The sequence below is a fragment of the Heptranchias perlo genome, chromosome 4 (genome assembly GCF_035084215.1).
Source record: "Heptranchias perlo isolate sHepPer1 chromosome 4, sHepPer1.hap1, whole genome shotgun sequence".
Classification (NCBI taxonomy): domain Eukaryota; kingdom Metazoa; phylum Chordata; class Chondrichthyes; order Hexanchiformes; family Hexanchidae; genus Heptranchias; species Heptranchias perlo.
Genome location: NC_090328.1, coordinates 116,033,462 through 116,059,264, shown reverse-complemented (window position 1 = coordinate 116,059,264; position 25,803 = coordinate 116,033,462). Strand labels below are relative to the sequence as shown.

At 43.2% G+C, this 25,803-nt stretch overlaps 1 protein-coding gene across 1 annotated transcript in view; it reads right to left on the bottom strand.

Annotated features, from left to right (window-relative positions):
• megf10 (multiple EGF-like-domains 10) overlaps positions 1 to 25,803 on the bottom strand; it is a 154,853-nt gene that overhangs the window by 90,505 nt on the left and 38,545 nt on the right. Inside the window, exons 2-5 of the mRNA XM_067983501.1 lie at positions 25,146 to 25,279; positions 21,916 to 22,017; positions 17,215 to 17,315; positions 3,083 to 3,175 (exon numbers count right to left, since the gene is read on the bottom strand). Of these exons, the coding sequence (XP_067839602.1) occupies positions 3,083 to 3,175; positions 17,215 to 17,315; positions 21,916 to 22,017; positions 25,146 to 25,261 (412 nt within the window). The 5' untranslated portion in view covers positions 25,262 to 25,279. The remainder of the gene's footprint in view (positions 1 to 3,082; positions 3,176 to 17,214; positions 17,316 to 21,915; positions 22,018 to 25,145; positions 25,280 to 25,803) is intronic.

Below are 25,803 nucleotides of genomic sequence, written 5' to 3'. Positions count from 1 at the left end.
AACCTCGACTGTCACGCAGTTATAAAGGAAAAACAATGGTCCTTTCATTTATCCTGGCTATAATAATAATATGGCATATGAAAACTGGAACAGAAAGGCTGACCTTCCCACTGTTACTACACCGTAATTGCTAACATGTTGGTGGCTCATTGGCACTTCCTCTATATTATATATTATTCACAAGCTACTCTTTTTATATATGCTTCTACATTGCAAAAATAAATATCAGACTTACATTGTGCATTCAAGAAAACTTCTTATACTGTACTCAAATGCATAGGAACAGGAGTAGGCCATTCAGTCCCTCGAGCCTGTTCCACCATTCAATTAGATCATGGCTGATTTGTATCTGAACTCCATCTACCTGCCTTGGTTCCATAACCCTTAATACCCTTACCTAACAAAAATCTATCAAACTCAGTTTGAAATTTTCAATTGACCCCCAACCTCAACAGCTTTTTGGGGAAAAGAGTTCCAGATTTCAACCAATCTGTGTGAAGAAATGCTTCCTGACATCACCCCTGAACTGCCTAGCTCTAATTTTAAGGTTATGCCCCCTTGTTCTGGACTCTCGCGACCAGAGAAAATAGTTTCTCTCTATCTACCCTATCAAATCCTTTAATCATCTTAAACACCTCAATTAGATCACCTCTTAATTTTCTATACTCAAGAGAGAAAAAAAAAATCAAAATCCAAAAGATGGACACGGACAGGTGAACATAAGAACATAAGAAATAGGAGCAGGAGTAGGCCAATCGGCCCCTCGAGCCTGCTCCACCATTCAATAAGATCATGGCTGATCTGATCCTAACCTCAAATCTAAATTCATGTCCAATTTCCTGCCCGCTCCCCGTAACCCCTAATTCCCTGTACTTCTAGGAAACTGTCTATTTCTGTTTTAAATTTATTTAATGATGTAGCTTCCACAGCTTCCTGGGGCAGCAAATTCCACAGACCTACTACCCTCTGAGTGAAGAAGTTTCTCCTCATCTCAGTTTTGAAAGAGCAGCCCCTTATTCTAAGATTATGCCCCCTAGTTCTAGTTTCACCCATCCTTGGGAACATCCTTACCGCATCCACCCAATCAAGCCCCTTCACAATCTTATATGTTTCAATATGATCGCCTCTCATTCTTCTGAACTCCAATGAGTAGAGTCCCAATCTACTCAACCTCTCCTCATATGTCCGTCCCCTCATTCCCGGGATTAACCGAGTGAACCTTCTTTGTACTGCCTCGAGAGCAAGTATGTCTTTTCTTAAGTATGGAGACCAAAACTGTATGCAGTATTCCAGGTGCGGTCTCACCAATACCTTATATAACTGCAGCAATACCTCCCTGTTTTTATATTCTATCCCCCTAGCAATAAAAGCCAACATTCCGTTGGCCTTCTTGATCACCTGCTGCACCTGCATACTAACTTTTTGATTTTCTTGCACTAGGACCCCCAGATCCCTTTGTACTGCAGTACTTTCCAGTTTCTCGCCATTAAGATAATAACTTGCTCTCTGATTTTTCCTGCCAAAGTGCATAACCTCACATTTTCCAATATTGTATTGCAACTGCCAAATCTCCGCCCACTCACCCAGCCTGTCTATATCCCCTTGTAGGTTTTTTATGTCCTCCTCACTCTCCCCTTTCCCTCCCATCTTTGTATCATCTGCAAACTTTGATATGTTAAACTCGGTCCCCTCCTCCAAATCGTTAATATAGATTGTAAAGAGTTGGGGACCCAGCACCGATCCCTGCGGAACACCACTGGCTACTGGTTGCCAGTCCGAGAATGAACCATTTATCCCAACTCTCTGCTTCCTGTTAGATAACCAATCCTCCACCCATGCCAGAATATTACCCCCAATCCAGTGATTCTTTATCTTGAGCAATAATCTTTTATGTGGCACCTTGTCGAATGCCTTCTGGAAGTCTAAATACACTACGTCCACTGGTTCCCCTTTATCCACCCTGTACGTTAGGTCCTCAAAGAACTCAAGCAAATTTGTCAGACATGACTTCCCCTTCGTAAAGCCATGCTGACTTTGTCCTATTAAATTATGTTTATCCAAATGTTCCGCTACTGTCTCCTTAATAATAGACTCCAAAATTTTACCCACCACAGATGTTAGGCTAACTGGTCTATAATTTCCAGCCTTCTGACTACTACCCTTTTTAAATAAGGGTGTTACATTAGCAGTTTTCCAATCTGCCAGGACCTTTGCCGAGTCCAGAGAATTTTGGAAAATTATTACCAAAGCATCCACAATCCCTACTGCCACTTCCCTCAAGACCCTAGGATGTAAGCCATCAGGTCCAGGGGATTTATCCGCCTTGAGTCCCATTAATTTACTGAGTACCAATTCCTTAGTGATTTTAATCGTATTTAGCTCCTCCCCCCCCAGAGCCCCGTTTGTCCAGTGTTGGGATATTCTTAGTGTCCTCTATCGTAAAGACTGAAACAAAATATTTGTTCAGCATTTTTGCCATCTCCATGTTTCCCACCATTAATTTCCCGGTCTCATCCTCTCAGGGACCTACATTTGCCTTAGCCACCCTTTTTCTTTTTATATAACTGTAGAAACTCTTGCTATCTGTTTTTATATTTTTGCTAATTTATTTTCATAATCTATCTTCCCTTTCTTAATCAATCCTTTAGTTACTTTTTGCTGTCTTTTGAAGACTTCCCAATCTTCTATCCTCCCACTAAGTTTGGCTACCTTATATGTCCTTGTTTTTAGTCGGATACTATCCTTAATTTCTTTACTTAGCCACGGATGGCTGTCATTTCTTTTACACCCTTTCTTCCTCAGTGGAATATATTTTTATGAAAGTTGTAAAATAACTCCTTGAATGAACACCACTGCTCATGTACCGTCTTACCCTTTAATCTATTTTCCCAGTCCACTTTAATCAATTCCGCTCTCATACCATCATAGTCTCCTTTATTCAAGCTCAGTACGTTTGTTTGAGAACCAACCTTCTCACCCTCTAATTGGATATGGAATGTAACCATGTTATGGTCACTCATTCCAAGGGGATCCTTAACTAGGACATTATTAATTAATCCTGGCTCATTAAGTGAGAACTTACCACTGGAGCAGTTGGGGCCTCCCCATCCAGGCTCACACTGACAGGTGTTTGGAGCGACGCATCTCCCATGGACACATTTCTCAGCACAGTGAGCTGCTCGTAAGGGAAAGTGACGAAAGGAAAAAAAGAGAGAAAGTTAAAGTTAACAACTTGCAATAACAAGAACTGAACATCAACTCAGATGTGCATTGCTACACAAAAGCACCTATTGTTCCACAAAGCACAACATACTTTCGATAACTGAAAACTGCAGCAGCCTCCCATAATTTATTTTTCAGCGTAAAGGGCTTCCTCAACTCAAGAGGTTTGCTTCCCAAATCTTATTTCAAAATATTCAGTAAGATCTGTTTAAGATACATCAGTTTTTTATAGCCACAATTGGGAATGAAAAGAAAAACTTGCATTTATATAGTGCCTTTCACAACCTCCCGAAGCATTTTTACAGCCAATGATGTATATTTGAAGTGTAGTCACTGTTGTAATGTAGGAAAGGCGGCAGCCAATTTGCACACAGCAAGATCCCACAAACAGCAATGAGCAGATAACCTGTTTTAGTGATGTTGTTTGAGGGATAAACATTGGCCAGGACACCAGGGCAAACTGCCCTGCTCCTCTTCGAAATAATATCATGGGATCTTTTCCACTCGAGGGCAGACAGGCCCTCGGTTTAACATCTAACCCGAAAGGCGGCACCTGTGCCAGTGCAGCACTCCCTCAGTACTGCACTGGAGTGTCAGCCTAGATTTTGTGCTCCACAACCTTTTGACTCAGGGGCAAGACCCATTGAACCATGGCTGAACACTGTGAAAACTGTCATTTGTACCAATACAATGCCAACTTCAGCTCTTTGCCACTGATTCTTGCCAATCAACGAGTTAAGAACAACTGGCAAACAGTGTAGGTTAATGGCTCTGTTATATAACCATGAAAATTCTACTGTCAGTTCCTGCTACAAAAATACAACTTCCAATAGATTACACATGGAACCCAATTTTTAATAGGCAAGTTGATTTAGTTGGAACCTTTTTGTTTAAAAAAAAGTTTTAATTGCTGGTAAGGTGCTTTGCAGTTTTTAAAAATAAACTGAACTTGAGTTAAATGCTGAAAGGTTAATTACAACTCTTAATCATTCCAGAGCTCCAAACCCAAACTATGAAAAATAACATATTCTTATGGATTCATTTTAAAGCACTTATATTTGAATGTTATGTTGAGGTGCTGAATTATAAATACACATGTACCCCTTTCACTCAGACATCTTTTGTTAATGAAATCCTAGCAGAAATGATCATGCTATTCAGTGAGTATTAAAAACTGAAATTAATATAAGAACATAAGAAATAGGAGCAGGAGTAGGCCTTTCGGCCCCTCGAGCCTGTTCTGCCATTCAATCAGATCATGGCTGATCTTCAACCTCAATTCCACTTTCCCACCCAATCCCCATATCCCTTGATTCCCCTAGAGTCCAAAAATCTATCGGTTTCAGTCTTGAATATATTCAGTGACTCGGCGTCAACAGCCTTCTGGGATAGAGAATTCCAAAGATTCACAACCCTCTGAGTGAAGAAATTCCTCCTCATCTCAGTCTTAAATGGCCAACCCCTTGTCCTGAGACTATGCCCCCTAGTTCTAGACTCTATAGCCGGGGGAAACAATCTCTCAGCATCTACCCTGTGAAGCCTCCTCATAATCTTATATGTTTCAATGAGATCACCTCTCATTCTTCTAAACTCCAGAGAGTATAGGCCCATTCTACTCAACCTCTCTTCATAGGACAACCCTCTCATCCCAGGAATTAATCTAGTGAACCTTTGTTGCACCGCCTCCAAGGCAAATATATCCTTCCTTAGATAAGGAGACCAAAACTGTACACGGGACTCCAGATGAGGTCTCACCAAAGCCCTGTACAATTGCAGCAGGACTTCCTTACTTGTGCACTCTAACCTCCTTGCAATAAAGGCCAAAATGCCATTTGCCTTCCTAATTGCTTGCTGTACCTGCCTGCTAACTTTCTGTGTTTCTTGTACGAGGACACCCAGGTCTCTCTGAACACCAACATTTAATAGTTTCTCATCATTTAAAAAATATTCTGTTTTTCTATTCTTCCTACCAAAGTGAATAACTTCACATTTCCCCACATTATACTCCATCTGCCAACTTCTTGCCCACTCACTTAACCTGTCTATATCCCTTTGCAGATTTCTCAGACATGCCAGCAGGAGGAGAGTGAGGGAGGGGGATTTGCGGATGCAAAACCCGGGAGGAAAGTAGGCGGGTTGCAACCTTAATGAGGCCAATCAATGCCTCTTCCGGGTTTTGCGCCTGGCAGCTGCCTGTCGGCAGAGAGGATCATAACCAATGCATCCACTATCTCTGCAGCCACCTCTTTTAGAACCCTCGGATGTAGGCCATTTGGTCCAGGGGATTTGTCAGCTTTTAGTCCCATTAGTTTCTCAAGTATTTTTTCTCTACTGGTATTAATTACTTTAAATTCCTCACTCTCATTAGCTCCTTGGTTCCCCACTATTTCTAGTATGCTTTTTGTGTCTCCTACTGTGAAGACAGATACAAAATATATTTGTTAACGTCTCTGCCATTTCCTTATTCTCCATTATAATTTCTCCTGTCTCAGCCTCTAAGGGACCAACGTTTACTTTTGCTACTCTCTTCCTTTTTACATAATTGTAGAAGCTCTTGCAAGAAATATAAAAACAGATCGCTAGTTTACTCTCATTTTCTATTTTCTCCCTTTTCATCAAATTTTGGTCATCCTTTGCTGCTTTCTAAAATTCTCCCAATTCTCAGGCTTACTACTCTTCTTTGCAACATTGTAAGCCTCTTCTTTTAATCTAATACTATCCTTAATTTCTTTAGTTAGCCACAGATGGATCACGTTTGCCGTGGAGTTCTTATTTCTCAATGGAATGTATATTCGTTGAGAATTTTGAAATATTTCTTTAAATGTTTGCCACTGCTTATCTACAGTCATACCTTTTAATCTAGTTTCCCAATCTACCTTAGCCAACTCGCCCCTCATACCTATGAAATTGGCTTTATTTAAGTTTAGGACTTGAGTATGTCATTCTTAATCTCAATGTCAAATTCTATCTTATGATGATGACTCTTCCCCAGAGAATCCTTTACTATGAGATTACTAATTAACCCTAGCTAATTACACAATACAAGGTCTAAAATAGCCTGTTCCCTGATTGGTTCCACGACGTATTGTTCTAGGAAGCTGTCTCGAATTCATTCCATGAACTAGTCCTCCAAACTACCTTTGCCAATTTGATTTGCCCAGTCTATATGAAGATTAAAGTCCCCCATGATTATTGCATTACCTTTGTTACAAGCTCCGATTATTTCTTGATTAATACTCTGTCCAACCATATAGCTACTGTTTGGGGGCCTATAAACTACTCCCACCAGTGTTTTCTGCCCCTTGTTATTTCTTATCTCCACCCATATTGATTCTACTTCCTGATCTTCCGAGCCAAGATCCTTTCTCACCACTGTCCTTGTCATCCTTAATTATTAGGGCTACACCCCCTCCTTTTCCATTTTGTCTATCTATTCAAAACGTCAAGTACCCTCGAATATTTAGTTCCCAATCTTGGTCACCTTGCAACCACGTCTCTGTAAAAGCTATTAGATCAAACCCATTTATCTCTATTTGTGCCGCTAATTCGTCTATCTTGTTACGAATGCTTCATGCATTCAGATAAAGAGCCTTTAATTTTAACTTTTTACCATTTTTCCCCGATTTGACCTTATTCACTGATGCACTATTAAACTCTCTGTCCCTTCCTGTCATACTGTGCTCATCATTGTCCAAATCGCTACAATGCTCTATGGCCTTAACTTTTCACTTTAGATTTCTAAATTTCCCCTCAACTGACCTCTCCACCCCCCCACTTTTATGGTTTAAAGCCCCATCTACAGGCCTAGTTATACGATTTGCCAGGACACTGGTCCCAGCCCAGATTATGTGAAGCCTGTCCCAATGGAACAGCTCCCTCTTTCCCCAGTACTGGTGCCAGTGCCCCATGAATCGAAACCCCTTCCTCCCACACCACTCTTTGAGCCATGCATTTAACTCCCTGATCTGTTTGTCCCTTTGCCAATTTGCACATGGCTCAGGCAGTAATCCAGAGATTATTACCTTTGAGGTTCTGCTTATTAATTTGGACCCTAGCTGCCCAAACTCCCTCAGCAGAACCTCATTCTTAGTTCTACCTATGTCGTTGGTTCCTACGTGGACCACGACAACTGGATCCTCCCCCTCATGCTCCAAGTTCTTCTCCAGAGGAGATGTCCTTAACCCTGGCACCGGGCAGGCAACACAGCCTTCGGGAATCCTGGTCGCAGCTGCAGAGAACAGTGTCTATCCCCCTGACTATTCTATCCCCTACCACGTTCCTTTTCACTCCCCCCACTTGAATGGCCCCCCTGTACCACGATGCCGTGGTCAGTTTGTCCATCCTCCCTCAGTCTTTGCTCTCATCCACACAAGTAGCAAGTACCTCATACCTGTTGGACAAAGTCAAGGGCTGAGTCTCCTCCATCACTGTATCCTGGGTCCCCATACCTGCCTGACTCACAGTCACATCCTCCTGTCCCTGACCACAGACAAAATCTAAACTATTACTTAACCTGAGGGGTGTGACTGCCTCTTGGATCAAAGTGTCCAGATAACTCTCCCCCTCCCTGATGCATCGCAATGTCTGCAGCTCGGACTCCAGCTCAACAACTCTGAGCCGAAGTTCCTCGAGTTGCAGACGCTTACTGCAGATGTGGTTGCTCTGGATCTCGCTGGTCTCCGCCAACTCCCACATGCTGCAGTTACAACACACCACTTGCCCTGCCATCCCTATCTAACCTTGTTTTATATATTTAATTAGGTAAAGTTATTATTCATTCAATATTTTTAGTTTTATTAACTAATTAATTAGTTTATCAAGTTAAGTTATCAATTTAATAAGTAATTTAATAAGTAAAATGTAAAGAAACTTCCTGATCGCTGAACGTTTTCAAAATGAAAATTGGAACCACGCAATTTAAAATAACACGTGTTGTTCATTAAGGCCTCAATATAACTAGATATTAGAGGCTGGATTTTCCTCTGGTTGACTGCTTGTTTTTATGTGGTGCTGGAGAGATGCAGCAGGAACGATGGGGCAGGGAGAGGCCCACCACTGAATCCATGCCCCTGAATCATCCCGTAGATATTTCCTCCCCCTTTCCCATCGCCCCTTCCCCAAACAAGCTCGTCTGCCTCCCCTTGACTGCCCCGCCATAGTGAGATGACAGTGAGAGGGTGAAGCATGGGAATCTTCCACTGCAAAACAATTAAATACATTACAAAATGGGGTAGAAATTGGTTATGGCCTGTTTATGGCCTCGGGCCTCATTTGAATAATTTGGGGCTCAGCACCAGCTGATTTGGCGGACGGGTCCTAAAAACAAGGATTAGGCCCCTTACATATGTAAATGAGGGGGCCTAACACCCGTTTTAGGCAGCTGCTGGGGTTGGACGTCTTTCAGGCCTGCATGGGGCAGAGGCGTCGCCCCCCCCAGAAATTGGTTCTTTTTTGCGCCTGTTTTCCGCCAGGTGGAACAGGTGCAACAAAGGCTAATTACTTCCCCTTCCCCCTTCCCCCCCACCCAATACATTTTAAACAAATATGCAAATAACAAAACTGTCCCACCCAGCATGCAAATCATTAGCTGTTGGAAAGCATCACCATCACTGGTTTTAAGAGTTAATTCAACCCTCTCATTATTCTAACAGTTGGCCCAGAAAACCCACTTATTCCATTTATACATCTGACCGGACAAAAATATTTTTGCTCAATTATTGCAAACTCTGCCAAGGGAAATTACGCTAACCAAGCATTAATTTTTAAATAATCAAGTCAATATAATGTCAAGAGAAGCGTTCCATTCAAGTGGAATTAGACTGATAAAATCTTAATTTTAAAAATTCTTAACTTTATAAAACACTTAAATATGCTGGTATAGTGCATTGGTTTGCTGATCCCCTGCTCTAGCGTGTGATAGGATATAGGTTTATTTTTCCATGATTCCGACAAGGAGACTTACAATCTCAATCATGCTATCCAGAGGGAAGAGGTGAGAGACGACAGGTTTTTCTCCGACAAGGAAGAATTGGATGGTGAATAACAACAACTACTTGCATTTATATAGCGCCTCTAAAGTAGTAAAACGTCCCAGGGCACTTCACAGGAGCGTAATCAAACAAAATTTGACACCGAGCCACATAAGGAGATATTAGGGCAGGTGACAAAAAGCTTGGTCAAAGAGGTAGGTTTTAAGGAGCATCTTAAAAGGAGGAAAGAGAGGTAGAGAGGTTTAGGGAGGGAATTCCAGAGCTTAGGGCCTAAGCAGCTGAAGGCACGGCCGCCAATGATGGAGCGATGAAAGTCAGAGATGCACAAGAGGCCAGAATCAGAGGAGCGCAGAGATCCCGGAGGGTCATAGGGCTTGAAGTGGTTACAGAGATAGGGAGGGGCAAGGCCATGGAGAGATTTGAACACAAGGATGAGAATTTTAAAATCAAGGCATTGCCGGACTGGGAGCCAATGTAGGTCAGTGAGCACAGCGGGTGATGGGTGAACGGGACTTGGTGCGAGTTAGGATAATTTTGAAGAACTGTTGCTCACTTCCTAGTGATTGTTTACAGAGAGAAGCACTAAACGAGGCCTAGTAAGCACCTTGGGACGTTATACTATGTTAAAGGCGCTATATAAATGCAAGTTGTTGTTGTAACATGTCAAGTAGCCCACTTAGAAAACAGTGCATAGCAAAGGGGCAAAGTGAGGGGGAAATGATGTGAGGCAAAAGAAAATTGGAAGGGATTTGAATTAGAAAAAAGTCTGCAGGATAATGGTGAACGCAACATGAATGTCCTCTTTTAATTTAGCAACACGAGAAAAATGCACAATCTAAAAAGGAAGCTATTTTGGTATTCCTGGGCTTTATTTTTGAATCCTAGCTCTTTTAGTTTTGTTTGTGGGGGGTTTGTAACCTCAATAGTCTCTGATTTCTTATTCTCAGTATGCAAATCAATCACTGTGACTATAATACAATAATTACACATTCTGATCACACAAGCTGCTGCAGCACAGACAACGTATGGCCCACAATATTAATAGGGCACATTTGTTTTGCACTTATAAATCCTCTGTGCAGTTTACTTCAAACATGCTATTTAAAAAAAAACATTAGGGTTGTCATGGCTATAGTTTGTTTCTAGTTAACAGAATTTATTTTGCATTGCCTGAAGTAGCTTAACATTTTTCAAATTATTCCTCATCGCTGTACAAAGTAAGACTTTATGGAGTGAAGATTATACTCTCTTATTAAAAGTTAACAAATACTTTCGGAAGTGCAAAATCGGACTAGTTATGTGCTGAAATGAAAGACACAAGAGTAAACTTTATGCGGGACTTTAAAATGTTGGCCTTTGTGCAAAAATATTCAATTGCAGCTCATTTTCAAGGAGAGAGGAAAAAGTTATGAATTTCAAAAATATCATTCATCACATTGAAATAAAAAATATTTACAAGGTGTTAGTAAATAAGGAAATGACTTAACAGGTTATTGGTAAGCGGTTTAATATTAGCAATTAGATTTTGAAAAAAGTGTAAGTTTTCCTGAGTTAAGTGACTGGACACTTTCTCAATCCTCTTATCTTCATGGAGGCATTTTGTATGTACATGTCCAGACACTGCAATGATTTTCTGAAATTGTTGGCACCTGTAGGCTTTTGATCACAGTTGCCAATGTCTGAAAGAGCTGGCAAGATTCAACAAAAAATTAAAATGTTCTCAAGGAATCTCGGTGGACACTTTCTTTCAGTGTGTTACACTGGCTGACTGACGATCCGTTAGCGGGGGAGGGGAAGGAAAACGAGTTCAATAAGTGAGAGGGGAAAAGAGCAAAGAGATTCTGCACGAGAAGACTAACGAGAAGCAACGAGAGAGAAAAGATGAGGAAAAGCATGAGCGAGGCACCGATAAGTTGAGGGGTGACCTAATAGAGGTCTTTAAAATTATGAAGGGGTTTGATAGGGTAGACAGAGAAAATGTTTCCACTTGTAGGGGAGACCAGAACTAAGGGCCATAAATATAAGATAGTCAATAATAAATCCAATAAGGAATTCAGGAGAAACTTTTTTACCCAGGGAGTGGTGAGAATGTGGAACTCGCTACCACAAGGTGTGGTTGAGGTGAATAAAATAGATGCATTTAAAGGGAAGCTGGATAAACACATGAGGGAGAAAGGAATAGAAGGATATGCTGATAGGGTTAGATGAAGTAGGGTGGGAGGAGACTTGTGTGGAGCATTAACACCAGCATGGACCAGTTAAGCCGAATGGCCTGTTTCTGTGCTGTAAATTCGATGGAATTCTATGAAACACCAAATTATAATTACAAACTCAGACCAAAACATTCCATAAGTAACAGCAAGAAAATGTTCATGGTGTGCTAGTTCACAAAGTCCTCACCCCTGTGTCTATGCAGGAAAAATAGCACAATAAACACAGGGGGAAATGTATGCCAAACATAAAATGTTCCAATCATCTGGGATCACTATTTTCTACACATGCATGAAGGAGGGTGAAAGGAACAGTAGCATTCAACATTTGAAGCTTCTATATGCAGTAAGTTATTATTCACATGACCACAATAAAAAACACTATTTCTAAATAAAGTATTATTGAAAAAGAATTAGCATCTATAATCAAGTGCCAGAAAAAAAACCAAGCGATATGGTGACCAGCGTCACATGTCATAATCGCTTTGTGCATATACTGTTATTTTTGATCAAGGGATAGAGACAAACAAAAGACGCAATGTTCTCTAAATTTCATGGTGCAACGAAATGTCACGCACAGCATTTAAAAGGCAAAGACCCTTAATCGCGAAACTTAAATAAAAAAGCACTGGCACAGCTTCAAGCTACAGCATATTTTTTATCATTTATAGAAAGACCAATAGATAGAGCATGGAAGGAGGCCATTCAGCCCATCACGCCCGTGCCGGCTCTCTGAAAGAGCTATCCAATTAGTCCCACTCCCCTGCTCTTTCCCCACAGCCCGGCAAATTTTGCCTTTTCAAGTATTTATCCAATTCCCTTTTTGAAGTTACCATTGAATCTGCTTCCACCGCCCTTTCAGGCAGTGCATTCCAGATCACAACAACTCGCTGCGTTAAAAAAAAAATTCTCCTCATCTCCCCTCTGGCTCTTTTGCCAATTATCTTAAATCGGTGTCCTCTGGTTACCGACCCTCCTGCCAGTGGAAACAGTTTCTCCTTATTTACTCTATTCATAGACATTAAATATTAGTATTAAATTAAACGTTAAAAAAAATGATTAGCACATAAAAATTACAACAGCGAAACATTGGCTCAACCAGTCCATGTCGGTGTTTATCCTCCACACACAAAGTTGCCCTAATCTCATTTGCCTACCTTGTTCCCATATCCCTTTATCTCCCTTTCCTTTAAACATCTTTCTAACCTATTCTTAAATGTTGGCACAATCTCTGCTTCAATCACAGGCTAACAACCCTCCATGTTAAAATGTTTCTTCTGCTCTCATTCCCAGGCCTCTTGCATGTAATCTGATATCTATGTCTCCTCATTGTCGACCCCTCAATCACTGGAAATAGCCTGTTTCTATCTACCCTGCCCTGTCGCTCCATAATGTTAAATATCTCTTTCAAATCATCCCATAAATCATATGACACGGCACAGAAGGAGGCCATTCGACCCATTGTGCCTGTGCCGGCTCTTTGAAAGAGCTATCCAATTAGTCTCACTCCCCTGCCCCCATAGCCCTGAAAATTCTGTCCCTTCAAGTATTTATCCAATTCCTAATCTGCCTGTTCTAATGAAAACAGCTCCATTTTTTTCAAATTTCATATTTGTATTTCCTCATACCAGGCAGCATCCCAGTGAACCTGGGCTGTACCCTCTCTATTGCCTCAATATCCTTCCTATAGTGTGGAGCCCAAAACTACACACTGTGCTCCAACCATGGTCTTACTAAGGATTTATATAGATTCACCATTACATCTCAACATCTATATTCTATTCCGCTTGCAATAACATCCAGTATTCCAATAGCTTTTATAAAAAAAAGCTGTGGAGCTGCACAAATGAATTGATTAGGGATACTAGCTGCGTGTTCAGCTGGTCAGTAATACTTAACTTTCTAATTAGTCAGTTGTCAAGTCTGACAGAAAATAATCAGCATGTATCTTGATTTAGTTTCGATTTAACAGGCAACTCTGCCTTGTGGTGACACAGAATTGTATTCACTTAAAAGCTGCTCTGCTACAGGATGCAGCAAAACAATCATGCTCATCGGCTTGAATAAATAGGAAAGAGGCATTTCTTTTATTAGAAATTTCTTTTAAACCACAGAAGGATGTTTTTATAATTTAAAAAGATTTGCGTTTCCACAGCACCTTCCACAGCCTCAGGATGTCCCGAAGTGTTTTACAGCCAATGAAGTACTTTTTGAAGTGTAGTCACTGTTGTAATATAGGAAAGGCGACAGACAATTTGCACACGGCAAGGTCCCACAAACAGCAATGTGATAATGATCAGATAATCTGTTTTAGTGATGTTGGTCGAGGGATAAATGTGGACCCAGGACACCAGGGAGAAACTCCCCTGCTCTTCTTTGAAATAGTGGCCATGGGATCTTTTACGTCCACCTGAGGGGGCAGACGGGGCCTCGGTTTAACGTCCCATCCAAAAGATGGCACCTCCGACAGTGCAGCACTCCCTCAGTATTGCACTGGGAATGTCAGCCTGGAATATAAGTTCAAGACTCTGGAGTGGGACTTGAACCCACAACCTTCTGACTCAGAGGCAAAAGTGCTACTCACTGAGCCACGACTGAAATCTCGGGATAAATTTTAACCCCATGAGCGGGTGAGTTGGGGGCGGGTGGGAAGGTAAAAGTTGTAAAAAAGTAAAACCTGCCTCCAACCCGCCCACTTCCAGGTTTAACGGAGGCGGGTAGAGGGGCGGGAGACCAATCCACTCTCAGGAGACGGGTTGGTCGGTGAAAGCTTTAAAAGGTGGCTGCGGGCCTCCATTTTAACAGGTTTTTAATTTTTTACTCCTGGGGGCCGGCATTCCCGGGCGTTCTGATTCTCACCACAAGAGGAGGCGAGAAGGCCTCGATCATCAGGTAAGTGCCTTTATTGCACTACTTGTGGGCCCGGAGGAGCAGGAGTGTTTCCTCCAGGCCCAACAAGCCCTCCTGCCGTGATCTCACATATGCAATCAGCCAATCCCACCCCCCCACGATCTCTGACCCCAACCCCCCAACGATCTCCGACCCCAACCCCACCAACGATCTCTGACCCCACCCCCCTCACGACTGATCCCCTGATGACTCACCAGCAACCACCCCCCCCCCCCCCCCCCCACGACCAACTCCCCACCCCATCTAAGACTTACCTGCTGGCATCCACTCCCTCGCTGTTCTCCCATCTGACTGAGACCAGCCCGTCAATCAGGCCGGCCTGTCGGGCGGGAAATGTACAAAAAAAGATGTCCTTAGGTCAAAATCGTAAGGACGTCCGGGAAACCCGTACTTCCAGGTTTCCCATTAGGATTTCCACCCACCACCCTATTCCCGGCTCCCCGTTAAAATTTATCACGTCATATTTGTTTTTTGATTTTAAATTATTAGCGGCTATGTTTTATCTTGTTTGAAAGTATCTGTTTTGTTTCAATGTAACCATAAAGTAATTAAGTTACTTTCCTATTTCAGATCACTTCTATATTGGTCCTGTCAAATAAACTGGGTTTTCCATCATAGCCAAGTTCCTTCACTGTTTCCCATCTCTTATATCGTGCTCAACAACATCTAATCTCACAGCAGCTACCACTTTTCTCATCATAATAGGAATCATCAGAGAAAAAAAATCTGATCTCTGAATATTATTTGAAGTGTTGCTTCGCCAGTTGGAAAGTCGGTTATCGTCAGTTTACTGTTGCTGCTCAAAGGACCAAGGCCCTTTAATGGAGTCCTTTTATTCCATGTAAATCAATTCGCTGCAGACTAAACAAAGTTTCCTTTGTGTTGAATAGTTCGTATAGAGCCCTTTTTACTTTAAAAAAAAATAATTCGTATAAGGCTGTGTTTGAGAAAAATGTGCCGTGTAATAACGTAAAATGATTTACTGTTATTTTTAATTCTGTCCCAATGTTTAACTAAACAATTTAAGTAGATAATAAGTACAGCAGTTTTGTTTGCGTGGTAAAATATTTTGCCAAGGGAAATGTTGATATTAATAGGGATAAAATATCATTACAAATTCATCTAAACCAATCGATCCCATCAGGCAGTGATGATTCAGTAATAAAATAAATGCTGGGAACGTGTTCTGTGCAGCGTGTAATTATAAAGCTGTCAATTCTGGCTCCAATCAAAAGTAGCTTATACAATTGCTCCCAACATGGATAGGATGCTCCAGCCATCATAGTATGGGACAGGCTTGATAGACAAGCTGGTCTCTTCCTGCCCGTCAATTTGGTATGTTTGTTCGCCTGTTGACAATTTCATCTCTTGATAATGAAATGATGTATGTTATGGGAGACTTATACGGAGAGAAAAATAGATCAGAAGTGTGGGGTGAAGAGTTAAAACAAAATAAATAGCTAAGAAAAAGTCATTGTCTTCTTACCATTAATTTTTTTTTAAAATTGACTTTATTCATTTTACGCAGCAAGTTGTGATGATCTGGAATTCACTGCCTGAAAGGGCGGTGGAAGCAGATTCAACAGTAACTTTCAAAAGGGAATCTGATATATATTTGAAAAGGAAAAATTTGCAGGTATGACTCTACTTAAGATTTTTATTGAGCTTGGGATGAACTAAAGGAGTAACAACAAATTAATGCTTCTTCCAACTTTGAAGGATAATGGGGCCAATTTGGGCTTTGGGCAGTGCAATTGCCTCACCTGGCTGATGCTCTCAGCGAGAGCTCAAGTCGTTTTGATGGTTGGGCCTCATTTAGATAATGCTAATGAGTTGTGAGCGCTACACTGGTATTGAAAGGCAACTCACCAATTGGAGGATGGGGTGGGAAACGGGGGACAGGAATTCCAGCAACTCCTCCATAGAGCCATGTCGGAAGTTCGATGTTAAAGTGAGGAGAGGCAATCCCTGGCCCCATAAAAATCTACTTTCATGTTTCTGCTGCGGAGCTTTTAAGGACCACTGGCTAGACCGCTCAATGCCTAATAGATAGAATTACATTGAATTTTACAGCACAGAAACAGGCCATTTGGCCTAACAGGTCTATGCCAGGGAGAAAGGAATAGAAGGATATGCTGATGGAGGTTAGATGAAGCAGGGAGGGAGGAGGCTTGTATGGAGCACAAACACTGACATAGACCAGTTGGGCCGAATGGCCTGTTTCTGTGCAGTACATTGTAATTCCATGCAATTCCTTTCTCCCTCATGTATTGATCTAGCTACCCCTTAAATGCATCTATGCTATTCGCCTCAACCACTCCATCTAGTAGCGAGTTCCACATTCTCACCACTCTCTGGGTAAAGAAATCTCTCCTGAATTCTCTATTGGATTTATTAGTGACTATCTTATATTTATGACCCGAAGTTTTGGTCTCCCCCACAAATAGAAACATTTTCTCTATGTCTGCCCTATCGAACCACTTCATAATTTTGAAGACCTCTACTGGGTCACCCCTCAGCCTTCTCTTTTCTGGAAAAAAGAGCCCCAGCCTGTTCAGCCTTTCCTGATAATTATAACTGCTCAGTTCTGGTATCAACTTTGTAAATCTCTTTTTTTGCACCCTTTCCAGTGCCTCTATACCCTTTTTGTAATATGGAGACCAGAACTATGCACAGTACTACCAATGGGGGTACACTCTCTACTCATTGGTACCTCAAAATTGCATTGGGGTCCTACAATCAGAGTTATGTATTAAGGGTAGGGTACAGCAACAGGGCAGTGAGTGGTGACTGCTATTGTCATCCTGCTATCTCCCCATTCCTGACTGGCAGAGGCCCTGAAAACTGGCCCCAAATTTTTTCCAAACAAAAGCAATACTCACGAACACAGATCTCGGAGCTTTCATAAAATCCAGGACAGCACTGGGAGCGACGGCGGTACATTGTTTTCTCACCACGTCTATAGGCTGTACGATAACTTATTCTGAAAGACAAGTGCCAAGAATATTGCAATAGATCTTGAACTGTAACACAATGCAAAAAAATAATCAAATTGAGCTTTAAGTGACATGAAAATATGATGAAAACAATATTCTAATGTATTAATATTATTATTCTTAGTTGAATGTGTTCTCCTAACAGTTAAACACAAGGTGCAATCACCCCTACATATTGCAGGCACTTTAGGGTTAACATAATCATAGTTTCCCCAATGTCTACCTGTGCACAAATTTACTATTTTCACCTCACAAACATATTGCACTTAGAGTACTGCATTCAGTTCAGGGCACCGCATCTCAGGAAGGATACATTGGCCTTGAAGGGGGTGCAGCGCAGATTCACCAGAATGATACTGGAGCCAAAAGGGTTAAATTATGAGGACAGGTTGCATAAACTAGGCTTGTATTCCCTTGAAGATAGGAGATTACGGGGTGATCTAATTGAGGTGTTTAAGGTGATTAAAGGAGTTGATAGAGTAGATAGAGAGAAACTATTTCCTCTGGTGGGGGAGTCCAGAACAAGGGGGGGGGGGCAATAACCTTAAAATTAGAGCTGGGCCGTTCAGGGGTGATGTCAGGAAGCACTTCTTCACACAAAGGGTGGTGGAAATCTGGAACTCTCTCCCTCAAAAAGCTGTTGAGGCTGGGGGTCAATTGAAAATTTCAAAACTGAGATCAGTAGATTTTTGTTAGGCAAGGGTATTAAGGGTTACGGAACCAAGGCGGGTAGATGGAGTTACGATACAAATCAGCCACGATCTAATTGAATGGCAGAACAGGCGCGAGAGGTTGAATAATGGCCATCTCCTGTTCCTATGTTTGAGAAAGGAGGTTTTTTAAGTTTTTGTGTGATTTATCTCTGGTTGTGAACACACAACATGGAGGACAATGCCTGCAGATAGGGTCCTACTATTGGTTGTTGTAAAAAGTATTTTGAAATCCACAGTATGGTAGCATAGTGGTTATGTTACTGGACTAGTAATCCGGAGTTATGAGTTCAAATCCCACCATGGCAGCTGGCGAATTTAAATTCAATTAATTAAATAAAAATCTGGAATTAAAAAACTAGTATGAGTAATGGTGGCCATGAAACTACTGGATTGTCGTAAAAACCCATCTGGTTCACTAATGTCCTTTAGGGAAGGAAACCTGCCGTCCTGACCCGGTCTGGCCTATATGTGACTCCAGACCCACAGCAATGTGGTTAACTCTTAACTGCCCTCTGAAATGGCCCAGCAAGCCACTCAGTTGTAAAATCTCGCTTAAAAAAAGTCACAATAAGAATAAAACCGGACACGACAAAGGCAAACCAAGCCCAGTCGACCCTGCAAAGTTCTCCTCACTAACATCTGGGGCCCTGGGAGTCCTCAACGTCGACTCTGGACACCATGAAATCTTATGGCATTAGGTCAAACATGGGCAAGGAAACCTCCTGCTGATTACCACCGACCACTCTCCCTCAGCTGATGAATCAGTCCTCCTCCATGTTGAACACCACTTGGAGGAAGCACTGAGGGTAGCAAGGGCACAGAATGCATTCTGGATGGGGGACTTCAATGTCCATCACCAAGAGTGGCTCGGTAGCACCACTACTGACCGAGTCCTGAAGGACACAGCTGCCAGATTAGGCCTGCGGCAGGTGGTGAGCGAACCAACACGAGGGAAAAACCTACTTGACCTTGTCCTCACCAATCTACCTGTCGCAGATTCATCTGTTCATGATAGTATTGGTAGGAGTGACCACCGCACAGTCCTCGTGGAGACAAAGTCCCGTCTTCGCACTGAGGACATCATCCAACGTGTTGTGTGGCACTACCACCGTGCTAAATGGGATAGATTCAGAACAGATCTAGCAGCTCAAAACTGGGCATCCATGAGGCGCTGTGGGCCATCAGCAGCAGAATTGTATTCCAGCACAATCTGTAATCTCATGGCCCGGCATATTCCTCACTCTACCATTACCAACAAGCCAGGGGATCGACCCTGGTTCAATGAGGAGTGTAGAAGAGAATGCCAGGAGCAGCACCAGGCATACCTAAAAATGAGGTGCCAATGTAGGTGAAGCTACAACTCAGGACTACATGCATGCTAAACAGTGGAAGCAACATGCTATAGAAAGAGCTAAGCGATTCCACAACCAACGGATCAGATCAAAGCTCTGCAGTCCTGCCACATCCAGTCGTGAATGGTGGTGGACAATTAAACAACTAACGGGAGGAGGAGGCTCTGTAAACATCCCCATCCTCAATGATGGTGGAGTTCAGCACGTGAGTTCAAAAGACAAGGCTGAAGCGTTTGCAACCATCTTCAGCCAGAAGTGCCAAGTGGATGATCCATCTCGGCCTCCTCCCGATATCCCCACCATCACAGAAGCCAGTCTTCAGCCAATTCGATTCACTCCACGTGATATCAAGAAACGGCTGAGTGCACTGGATACAGCAAAGGCTATGGGCCTCGACAACATCCCGGCTGTAGTGCTGAAGACTTGTGCTCCAGATCGAGCTGCGCCTCTAGCCAAGCTGTTCCAGTACAGCTACAACACTGGCATCTACCCGACAATGTGGAAAATTGCCCAGGTATGTCCTGTCCACAAAAAGCAGGACAAATCCAATCCGGCCAATTACCACCCCATCAGTCTACTCCCAATCGTCAGCAAAGTGATGGAAGGTGTCGTCAACAGTGCTATCAAGCAGCACCTACTCACCAATAACCTGCTCACCAATGCTCAGTTTGGGTTCCGCCAGGACCACTCGGCTCCAGACCTCATTACAGCCCTGGTCGAAACATGGACAAAGGAGCTGAATTCCAGAGGTGAGGTGAGTGACTGCCCTTAACATCAAGGCAGCATTTGACCGAGTGTGGCACCAAGGAGCCCTAGTAAAATTGAAGTCAATGGGAATCAGGGGGAAAACTCTCCAGTGGCTGGAGTCATACCTAGCACAAAGGAAAATGGTACTGGTTGTTGGAGGCCAATCATTTCAGCCCCAGGGCATTGCTGCAGGAGTTCATCAGGGCAGTGTCCTAGGCCCAACCATCTTCAGCTGCTTCATCAATGACCTTCCCTCCATCATAAGGTCAGAAATGGGGATGTTCGCTGATGATTGCACAGTGTTCAGTTCCATTCGCAACCCCTCAAATAATGAAGCAGTCCGAGCCCGCATGCAGCAAGACCTGGACAACATCCAGGCTTGGGCTCATAAGTGGCAAGTAACATTCATGCCAGACAAGTGCCAGGCAATGACCATCTCCAACAAGAGAGAGTCTAACTACCTCCCCTTGACATTCAATGGCATTACCATCGCCGAATCCCCCACCATCAACATCCTGGGGGTCACCATTGACCAGAAACGTAACTGGACCAGCCATATAAATACTGTAGCTACAAGAGCAGGTCAGAGGCTGGGTATTCTGCGGCGAGTGACTCACCTCCTGACTCCCCAAAGCCTTTCCACCATCGACAAGGCACAAGTCAGGAGTGTGATGGAATACTCTCCACTTGCCTGGATGAGTGCAGCTCCAACGACACTCACGAAGCTCGACACCATCCAAGGACAAAGCAGCCAGCTTGATTGGCACCCCATCCACCACCCTAAACATTCACTCCCTTCACCACCAGCGCACTGTGGCTGCAGTGTGTACCATCCATAGGATGCACTGCAGCAACTCGCCAAGGCTTCTTCGACAGCACCTCCCAAATCCACGACCTCTACCGCCTAGAAGGACAAGAGCAGCAGGCACATGGGAACAACACCACCTGCACGTTCCCCTCCAAGTCACACACCATCCCGACTTAGAAATATATCGCCGTTCCTTCATCGTCGCTGGGTCAAAATCCTGGAACTCCCTTCCTAACAGCACTGTGGGAGAACCTTCACCACACGGACTGCAGCAGTTCAAGAAGGTGGCTCACCACCACCTTCTCAAGGGCAATTAGGGATGGGCAATAAATGCCGGCCTCGCCAGCGACGCCCACATCCCATGAACGATTAAAAAAAAATGTTCCATTGGCTGGGCTATTATGTAAACTTAGACTCGTATCCATTTGTCCTCAAAGTGTACACATATATTTTTATTCACATCTTAGGTGGACAGTTTGCGAGAGGATCACCTTAAATCTAAGCTGAACTCGTCAGATATATTTTGCTGCATTTGTTAATTTAAGCCAAAAAGGTAGACCTATCTAAATCAGTTGTGATGGAAGCAGAGCTGTTACACCCCAAACATTAACATTTCAGTCTCTGTTTTTTATATGACCTCAGCCAAGTAAAATATTTAATATCTAAAATTGACTTCAGTTCTTTAATTTTTTTTTGGGGGGGGGGAAAGGGGGAGAGGAGAAAACATTCACTGGGACTGAGAGGAATTGGCAATGGGGATAAAACTGCCTATTGATAAATCAAAGTTGTAACAAATCATCACAACATTGTATTAAGTTAAACAGGGACATGATTTCTGCGAACGAAGCCAGTTTTTAACTCCTTAAGTGCCATTACAAAATTAAACAAGATACTTAATTGTGTCATAATAGCTCCCACTTTATTTTTACATCAAATGATCAGCTTGAGGTGTCGAATAATATCTTACCTGTGCCGTGTGCATTTGAACCAGTTCAGAATGTCAGTACAGCTGGTATAGTATATCTGATCGTAAGGATGTGCATAGGATTCTTGCACAGTTACTGAGTAGCTTGGAAAGAAAACAGTGTGTTACTTGTACTATAATGGTGAATTCACACTTAAGTGACGCAATCTTTTGAAGTCCAAACACTTCAAACTTTAAATTCTACATATCAAACTTTACACGCTTTTCCAATAAATATCTAAACAGTAATTTCTATTGACTCAATATACATTGTAGTTCAGGAGTAGATCGATCATTTGGGATTTCCTACTCCTTCTATATGTTTGCACACAGAGGTGTTTTGTTTCCTATACACAAGGAATTCTCATTTGTTTACCTGATGAGTACATGTGAACTCCTGAACAGCTTTAAGCAATCATACATAAATTGTTTCAGATTCTTGTGGTTTTTGGGATGGAGAGAGATTTATCCATTCACAAAATAATAAGTGCGTCTATTATTAACTGTTTTTTTTAGAAATTCCTTCTTGGGATATGGGCATCGGTGGCAACACCAGCATTTATTGCCTGTCCAACACTGTCAGTTCCTCTCACCATCAGTCCCACACTGGGCAGTTTATTTATTCTTGCAGCCCAACTCTACACTGGGTAGTTTATTTACTCTTGCAGCCCAGCCCCACACTGGGCAGCGCATCTACCCGCCCAGCCCCACGCTGGGCAGCGCATCTACCCTCCCAGCATTAGCCCCACGCTGGGCAGCACATCTACCCTCCCAGCATTAGCCCCACGCTGGGCAGCGCATCTACCCTCCCAGCATTAGTCCCACACTGGGCAGCGTATTTACCCTCTCAGTCCCACACTGGGCAGCGCATCTACCCTCCCAGCATTAGTCCCACGCTGGGCAGCGCATCTACCCTCCCAGCATTAGTCCCACACTGGGCAGCGCATCTACCCTCCCAGCATTAGTCCCACACTGGGCAGCGTATTTACCCTCTCAGCCCCACACTGGGCAGTGTATTTACCCTCTCAGCCCCACACTGGGCAGTGTATTTACCCTCTCAGCCCCACACTGGGCAGCGCATCTACCCTCCCAGCATTAGTCCCACACTGGGCAGTGTATTTACCCTCCCAGCATTAGTCCCACACTGGGCAGCGTATTTACCCTCCCAGCATTAGTCCCACACTGGGCAGCGTATTTACCCTCTCAGTCCCACACTGGGCAGCGCATCTACCCTCCCAGCATTAGTCCCACACTGGGCAGCGTATTTACCCTCCCAGCATTAGTCCCACACTGGGCAGCGTATTTACCCTCCCAGCATTAGTCCCACACTGGGCAGCGTATTTACCCTCTCAGTCCCACACTGGGCAGCGCATCTACCCTCCCAGCATTAGTCCCACACTGGGCAGCGTATTTACCCTCCCAGCATTAGTCCCACACTGGGCAGCGTATTTACCCTCCCAGCATTAGTCCCACACTGGGCAGCGTATTTACCCTCTCAGCCCCACGCTGGGCAGCGCATCTACCCTCCCAGCATTAGTCCCACACTGGGCAGCGTATTTACCCTCTCAGTCCCACACTGGGCAGCGCATCTACCCTCCCAGCATTAGTCCCACACTGGGCAGCGCATCTACCCTCCCAGCATTAGTCCCACACTGGGCAGCGTATTTACCCTCTCAGCCCCACACTGGGCAGCGCATCTACCCTCCCAGCATTAGTCTCACACTGGGCAGCGTATTTACCCTCTCAGTCCCACACTGGGCAGTGTATTTACCCTCAGTCCCACACTGGGCAGTGTATTTACCCTCTCAGCATTAGTCCCACACTGGGCAGTGTATTTATCATCTCAGCATTAGTCCCACACTGGGCAGTGTATCTACCCTCTCAGTCCCACACTGGGCAGTGTATTTACCCTCTCAGCATTAGTCTCACACTGGGCAGTGTATTTACCCTCTCAGTCCCACACTGGGCAGTGTATTTACCCTCTCAGCATTAGTCCCACACTGGGCAGTGTATCTACCCTCTCAGTCCCACACTGGGCAGTGTATTTACCCTCTCAGTATTAGTCTCACACTGGGTAGTGTGTTTACCCTCTCAGCATTAGTCTCACACTGGGCAGTGTATTTACCCTCTCAGCATTAGTCTCACACTGGGCAGTGTACTTACCCTCTCAGTATTAGTCCCACACTGGGCAGTGTATTTACATTTCCTTTGCCTAATTATATTACTAATTCATCTATAACTCCACCACCTCAAAGCTATTTGCGGCAAGCATTTTGCACCTTTTCCAAAGCAAGCATATCTTTGATGACGTGTGCAGGCCTTTAATCTGCACTGTATCCTAGGAAGTATTCTTTCCCAAACAGAGAGTTTGGTCGATGAACCTCATGGGGTACAGTAAAATTTACTGTGCTTTATTAGGAAAGTAATGTAGAAAGAAATATGTCCACCTTATCTAATCACTTCATTTACGGGGTTGACAGTTATATAATCTGACTGGTAATGCAATCTGCACCCAATGTTAGTAAGAAAGAAAGAACTTTCATTTATATAGCACTTCTCACAACCTCAGAATGTCCCAAAGTGTTTTACCGCCAATTAAGTACTTTTTGAAGTGTAGTCACTGTTGTAATGTAGGAAATGCAGTAACCAACTTACGCACAGTAAGGTCCCACATCAGCAATGTGATAATGACTAGATAATCTACTTTTTAGTAATGTTGGTTGAGGGATAAATATTGGCCCAGGACACCAGGGAGGACTCCCCCGCTCTTCTTCAAAATGGTGCCGTGGAATCTTTTACGTCCACCTGAGAGGGCAGATGGGACCTTGGTTTAACGTCTCACATTAGCAGAAGACATTATAATCGGAAATACTTTTTAAACTCAGCTGAGCTAAACGAACAGAATGTTAAAGGGAGTTTATGGGTCATACAGCTAGCGTTTTGTGACAGGTTGTATATGCCTATCAAAGTACAGGTGTAACTGGGACCACATCCAAATGGATTTTGCCATTGACTGAGCCCGAAACATGAGTTTTCAATGAATTTTGGAACAGGATGTTATGGCTTGCTTAGCATTTTTAATATATAACAGAAACATATAGGTACACATACGTGCAAAAAATAATGATACATAATTGATAAATTTCCTCAAGGTTTAAACTGAATAAACACGATCAGAAAATGAATGACTTGGTCAATCAGAAGCATTTAATGCAGGCATGAACTTGGCCTACCTCTCCCAGTGACTGCATACATTTGGATCCTCGAGATTTAGAGATACCACATTGTGCAAAAGACACCATGAAAAAGTGATAATGAGGAAAGCACGGTGATGTGAAGAAGGAATCATCCTCTCAGAAGCCAAGACCTGTTTTTGAAGAAAATGTTTTATCCATTTATTACGTAACACAAACATACCAAGAAGCTAAAACATCTCGAGCAACACAAATTATTGCACAGCAGACACGGAAAAGCCAGGGCTGAAAATCCACCCATCCTGCTATAAAAACAACAACTTGCATTTCTATAGTGCCTTTAAAGTAGCAAAACATCCCAAGGCGCTTTTCAAACAAAATTTGACACCAAACCACATAAGGAGATATTAGGACAGGTGATCAAAAGCTTGGTCAAAGAGGTAGACTTTAAGGAGCACCTCAAAAGGAGGAGAGAGAGGTAAAGAGGCTTAGAGAGGGAATTCCAGAGCTTAGGGCCGAGGCAACTGAAGCACGGCAGGAGTGTGGCGAAGGGCCCCAATTTAGATCACAAACCGGATACATTGGGTCCAAACTTTACCTCAGGAGTTTCCACCCAGCCTGTGGGACAGAGCCCCGATCTTCCCCCAAAGAAAGCAATTGATGCTGCAGGGGCAGGGTCAGGAAGTCTTTACGTTGG